The sequence below is a fragment of the Heptranchias perlo genome, chromosome 15 (genome assembly GCF_035084215.1).
Source record: "Heptranchias perlo isolate sHepPer1 chromosome 15, sHepPer1.hap1, whole genome shotgun sequence".
Classification (NCBI taxonomy): domain Eukaryota; kingdom Metazoa; phylum Chordata; class Chondrichthyes; order Hexanchiformes; family Hexanchidae; genus Heptranchias; species Heptranchias perlo.
Window position 1 is genome coordinate 7,703,014 of NC_090339.1, and position 6,609 is coordinate 7,709,622.

A 6,609-nucleotide genomic window follows, 5' to 3' on the forward strand; every position below is an offset into this window, starting at 1 on the left:
ACATTTAAATTTTCTTTTCACAGAAGATTTCTGCTGCTTGCACATCAGCTTCTGATTGGGGTCCGTGCTTGGAACAACACAGAAGGGAAAGATACAAAAACAGGCCTGATTCTACAGAAGCCCCTAACCGTGTGCGACTTCTGGCTGTGCCTGAGATGTGAAAGTTTAAGGGAATATTTTTGTTTAATTTGTAAACAATGGCCCTAAAAATCTTCAGCCGTTCTGGTGTATTCCCATCGTAACTTCAGTGGGAGCTCTCCAGAACAGCCAGCAAATCCCCGGGGCCCAGATACGCGGCTCCCATTGCTGGAATCTCTCTGAATCAGCAATTCCTTTGCGCTATTTCTTGCTGCTTTTTGTTTTAAATCAGATTGGGTTCTATCCAGCTGTCTGTTTTCCTCTTAATTCTTCTAGTATTGCACCGTGCTCTGTTATTAAGTTCAACCAAGCCTCCTCGTTGTCGTCTAGCTCAATTTCAGTTCTTGTCAGCATCTGTTCATTATTTTTACATTCTGGTTTCTTGCTCAACTAATCTTTGTTTAGCTTCCTGTAGGGAAGCTCACAGGTCTAAAACTTCCAATTTCCTTTGTGCTCTCTGTGACCTAACGTCATGCACGACCAGCTCTGGCTGTTTAAAAAAAAGCATGCGGGATCCTTGGCTTTCTCTGCACCCAGAGAAGCATAGAGGCATAGAGCTCAATTTTCAAAGTAAAAAACGGATGGGTTGGGGGTGGGGGGAGCATTGAAAATTGCCACCATTTCAGACCTGCCTCCAACCCGCCCATTTCCGGTTTTCACTGGAGCGGGACAAGTGATGGGTGACTAACCCACTCCTAGGAGGCGGGTCAGGCCATAAAATCTTTTCAAGGAGGCTTCAGGCCTCCATTTTTCTCTATTTCCCGATTTCAACCCCGGGGGAACATAGGAACAGGAGTAGGCCATTCAGCCCCTCGTGCCTGCTCTGCCATTTGATAAGATCATGGCTGATCTGGCAGGGACTCACAGGCCTTCTGTTTCACACCTCGTGAAAGCAGGCAAGAAGGCCCGAGACTAACAAGTAGGTGCCTAGAAAGGCACAGCTTGTAGGCCCGGAGGAGCAGGAGCACATCCCACAGGCCCAACAAGCCTACCTGCACCGAACTCCGCCACAAAAAACGATTGATGACCCCCCCCCCCCCCCGACCCCAATCCCCCAGCCCCGATCCTCCCACCCCTGACGCTGATCCTCTTCCTGCACCCCCCGCACTCCGATCCCAGACCCTCTCCCTCAACAATCACGGACCCCGCGATGACCCCCCATTACGACACCCCCCTATGACTGAACCCAATCCTATCCCTCATGAATTGCCCACCCATGCCCCCTGTGCCCCCCACCCCTCCACCATCCATACAATCAAAGACTTACCTGCAGACTGACCTGAAGACGTCCTCCCCCTGGCTGGTCTCCTGTCCGACTGAGACCAGATTTACGAGAATGGTACCAGGGATGAGGGACTTCAATTATGTGGAGAGACTGGTGAAGCTGGGATTGTACTTCGACCAGAGAAGGTTAAGGGCAGATTTAATAGAGGTGATCAAAATTATATGGGATTTTGATAGAATAAGTAGGGGGAATCTGTTTCCACTGGCAGGAGGGTCGGTAACCAGAGGACACAGATTCAAGGTAATTGGTAACCAGAGGGGAGATGAGAAATTTTTATGCCAAATGATTTGGAATGCATTGCCTGAAAGGGTGGTGGAAGCAGAATCAATAGGGATTTGGATAAATACTTGAAGGGAAAAAATTGCAGGGCTCTATGAAAAAATAACAGCGGAGTGGGACTAATTGTATAGCTCTTTAAAAGAGCTGGCACAAGCATGATGGGCCAAATGGCCTCCATCCATAATTCTATGATTCTTATGACTCAACTGTTGTGTGAACTCCAATTCTTTCCGAGTTAGCTGTTGCTTAAGTTCTAGCTCTCTTTAAGAACATAAGAAATAGGAGCAGGAGTAGGCCTTACGGCCCTTCAAGCCTACTCTGCCATTCAATTAGATCATGGCTGATCTTCAACCTCGACTCCACTTTCCTGCCCAGCCTTGAATATACTCAATGACTGAGCATCCACAGTCCTCTGGGGTAGAGAATTCCAAAGATTCACAACCCTCGGAGTGAAGAAATTCCTCCTCATCTCAGACCTAAATGGCCGACCCCTTTATCCTGAGACTATGCTCCCTAGTTCTCGACTCTCCAGGGGAAACAGCCTTTCAGCATCTAACCTGTCAGGCCCTCTCAGAATCTTGTATAATTCAATGAGATTACCTCTTATTCTTCTAAACTCCAGTATCGGCCCATTCTACTCAACCTCTCCTCATAGGACAACCCCCTCATCCCAGGAATAAATCTAGTGAACCTTCGTTGCACTGCCTCTAAGGCAAGTATATCCTTCCTTTGGTAAGGAGACCAAAACTGTACACAGTAGTCCAGGTGCGGTCTCACCAAAGCCCTGTACAATTGCAGCAAAACTTCCTTCCTCTTGTACTCCAACCCTATTGCAATAAAGGCCAACATACCATTTGCCTTCCTAATTGCTTGCTGTACCTGCATGCTAACTTACTGTGTCTCGTGTAGAAGGACACCCAAATCCGTCTGAACACGAACATTTAATAGTTTCCCACCATTTATAAAATATTCTGTTTTTCCATTTTTCCTACCAAAGTGAATAACCTCACATTTCCCCACATTATACTCCATCTGCCACCTTCTTGCCCATTCACTTAACCTCTCTATGTCCCTTTGCAGACTCTTGGGCTCAATTTTCCTGACAAATTGCTGGGGGTTGGGGGGTTCCGAAAATCGGGGAAATCCTGTTCGGGTTTGGAACCCAGCTTCAACCCGCAGACTTCCAGGTTCCCCTCTGACTCGTCTGGGTGCGCGCGCACCTCCGGAATGTGGAAGTCCCACCGGCAATTAAAGCTGGCGGGATGATTCTTGACACAGTTGTTTAGATAGTTTAAGTAGTTGAATTACTTAATTTTCTCCACATTGAGGCAGGGGTGCGATTTTGAAGCATCCTCAGCGTGTCTCCCATGCTGTGGGAAACACTCCCTGTTGCAACAGACATGTTTCAGCCAGCAGCCAGTAGGTCATTCAAATGCTTCTTTGACAGATGGGGAGAAAAGGTCACTTATTGCAGCAGGGTACTCAGTTCTTTCAGACAAAGTTTTGGCTGCGAGATCTTTGTGTTTTCATTGAAAATTCTTACTTTCCACTCAAAATTCTTCTGTTCGCACATATTTAACTACTTTGCGGACCCCCTCCAACTCCTAGCTTCAGGATGGGGGGGCGCTATGGCTGCATTCACCACTGAATCCGAGGACGAGCAACATGACCAGCCTTGCCAGACTTGGAGCTCCACAACACAGCGCTGTGCCACAGGCACCTGCACAAGAGCACAGAGGGCAACAACAGAGAGGAGGGCCGCTTGAGGCCTCATCCACATCTGCCACCCACATGGAGGAGGTGGAGGAGGAGGATCCCGTGGGCAGAGCAGCGGCTCACCTGGCTGCTCGTGAGGCCAGGTAGTCACTGATATGTGAACAGTTCTCCTAACATCAGAAAGTGTGACCAGTCCAGTCCTCACATCACTGGGAAAGAGCAACGCCCACACCAGGCCACCCATCCCTCCCTGCACAAAACAGTCCTGCAGCCACACATACATCCACTGTAAAGTGACCCAATGAGTGGTGAACCTCATGAAAGGGCCCTATCACAAAAGCCAGTCAAGAATGGGCAAGACGTGGCAGCAGTGGTGACAATCATGAAATTTAATGTCACTTTAACAAAAACTAAATGTAAATGAAAAACATAAGTCTGTCAAACACCTTTGTGCAAACCCTTTGTGCTCACAAAACCTTCGCCTTTCTCTTACGACTACTTCTATGTGGTGCATCCCCTGTGGCTTCAGCAGGTGTAGTGCCAGATTGCTCACGTTCATGCCCTGACTGCTTAGATACTTTGGGCCTAGGCCCTCTGGGTTTTGGAGCCCGTGAGGGCCCCTCCAAAGTCTGCTCCACCTGCACCTGTGCAGGGGCAGAATCGACCACCTGTGGAGGAGGCAACATTGCGGGTACTGGTTGAGGGGGGCAACGGGTGAGGCATGGGAGCACTTTGAGTGGTGTCCTCACTTCCATGTCCCATTTTGCCATCAACCCTCCCCTGGGCCAGGGCCACTTCACTCCTACCACTCTGCTGGACAACAGTTTGGAGGATACGTGTGAAAGGCCAGTGCTAGTGTATCTGTCTGCCTGTTTAAGGCAGCAGAATGTTGTTCAGCATGAGTTGTCAGGGCCTGAATGGACTCATTTTTGAGCCATGCTTTAAGCTCAACGGAGGCTAGCCTACTGTCCATTGCAGACATTTCCGCAGTTACCTGTGACACTATCTCAGAGATTCCCTCATGTCCCTGTGATAGTAGCTCAGAAATTCCCTCCCATATCTGTGCCACCATTCCATTCATGCAGGAGTTGGACTCCTCCATCCTCTGCGCTATTGTGGACAGTGTGCGTGGCACCTCACAAATGTGCTGCTGTCCCTCGATCGTTCTCTTTTTAAAGGATGGCCTCCAGGGTTTAGCATCTCCGTCCAGCTGAGCAGAGCCTGGAGAGGAATGCTCCCACCGACGCGGACTCTCGGCAGCTGCCCCTGCCACCATTGTCTGCTCATGCTCACATGTGTGTGGTAACTCTATCCATGCTAATATATTACCCCTAACCCCACAAGCCCTTATCTTGTGTAACAACATTTCATGTGGAACCTTATTGAGTGTCTTTTGAAAATCCAAAAATACTACATCCACTGGTTCCCCTTTATCTAACCTGCTGGTTACATTCTTAGATGTAATCTAATAGATTTGTCAAACATGATTTCCATTTTGTAAAACCATGTTAACTCTGCCTAATCATATTATGATTTTCTAAGTGCCCTGTAAGCAAGTCCTTAATAATGGATTCCAGCATTTTCCCGACGACTAAAGGCAGGCTAACTGGCCAGTGGTTCCCTGTTTTTGCTCCCTCCTTTCTTAAATAGCGGTGTTACATTTGCTACCTTCCAATCTACTGGGACCATTCTAGAATTTATGGAATTTTGGAAGATCACAACCAACGCATCCACTATCTCTGCAGCCACTTCTTTTAGAACCCAAGGATGTAGGCCATCAGGTCCAGGGGATTTGTCAGCTTTTAGTCCCATTACTTTTTCCAGTACTTTTTCTTTACTAATATTAATTAGTTTAAGTTCCTCACTCTCATTAAATCTTTGGTTCCCCAGTATTTCTGATATTTTTTTGTGTCTTCTACTGTTAAGACAGATACAAAATATTTGTTTAACATCTCTGCCATTTCCTTATTCCCCATTATAATTTCCCCTGTCTCAGCATCTAAGTGACCCATGTTTACTTTCGCTATTCTCTTCCTTTTTACATACTTGTCGAAGCTCTTAAAATCTGTTTTTATGTTTCTTGCTAGTTTACTCTCATTCTATTTTCTCCCTCTTTATCAATTTTTTGGTCATCCTTTGCTGGTTTCTAAAACTCTCCCAATCCTGAGGCTTACTCCTCTTCTTGGCAACATTATAAGCCTCTTCTTTTAATCTAATACTATCCTTAACTTTTTCAGTTAGCCACAGATGGATCACTTTTCCCGTGGAGTTTTTATTTCTCAATGAGAAATATGAAATATCCATTGAGAATTATGAAATATTTCTTTGAATGTTCACCATTGCTTATCTTTTAATCATATCTTTTAATCTAATTTCCCAATCTACCTTAGCCAACTCGCCCCTCAAATCTATGTAATTGGCTTTGTTTAAATTGAAGATTAGTTTCGGACTTAAGTACGTCATTCTCGAACTCAATGTTAAGTTCTGTCATATATGATCACTCTTCCCCTTGCTATGAGATTATTAATTAACCCTGTCTCATTACTCAAGACAAGATCTAAAATAGCCAATTGTTGTAAGAACTCTGTTTGCTCTTCGCTTAACTTTTGAGTAAAGAAACATATTAACACAACAAGGAAGATCTGATGGCTAATTTTGTTTGTTTAGTCTGTCCACTTCCAAACTTCTCCCAAGTATTGTTTTTAACAGCAGCTTGCAACTACTTTAAAATTTCAGGAGAAAACTTCTTCACCTGCAACAGTTCATCAGGCGAAATGATTACATCTGATTAATCAACGTTTAACACCGGCTGAGAACTATACTTCAACCAGCGATTTTCCAGCAAGAATTCTATTCACTCATTTACCCTCAGTTGGTTTACAAAGCAACAAATTAAATTATACCTTGATAAGGTTAATCCCAGCCTAATATTGCCCCCAAAAATCTTGGGAGATTCAAAACCTGGCTGTGGTGCTCCAAAAAATGTCCGAACATTTTGTTTCAGTATGTCGACAAATATATAGCAAGGAATCAAATGAGTCCTCAACCCCATCACTTTGACTCCTCACTAAGGAACGTTTTTACTGCCCAGTTTTAAGTCTGGGCGTGAATGATTTCTGAATCGGCTCGCTGTACTGGCTTACACCACCAAGTCCAGATTGAATCTGAGTTCACCTTACCAACCCTCAATT

At 45.6% G+C, this 6,609-nt stretch overlaps 1 protein-coding gene across 2 annotated transcripts in view; it reads left to right on the forward strand.

The window, feature by feature from the left end:
• The window catches only part of LOC137332852 (sodium- and chloride-dependent neutral and basic amino acid transporter B(0+)-like), a 51,234-nt gene extending 45,181 nt beyond the window's left edge, over positions 1–6,053 (forward strand). For both annotated transcript variants that reach the window (XM_067996808.1, XM_067996809.1), the window contains exon 14: positions 24–6,053. In XM_067996808.1, coding sequence (XP_067852909.1) covers positions 24–161 — 138 coding nt within the window. In that variant the 3' untranslated portion in view covers positions 162–6,053. The remainder of the gene's footprint in view (positions 1–23) is intronic.
• Positions 6,054–6,609: the final 556 nt, after the last annotated feature.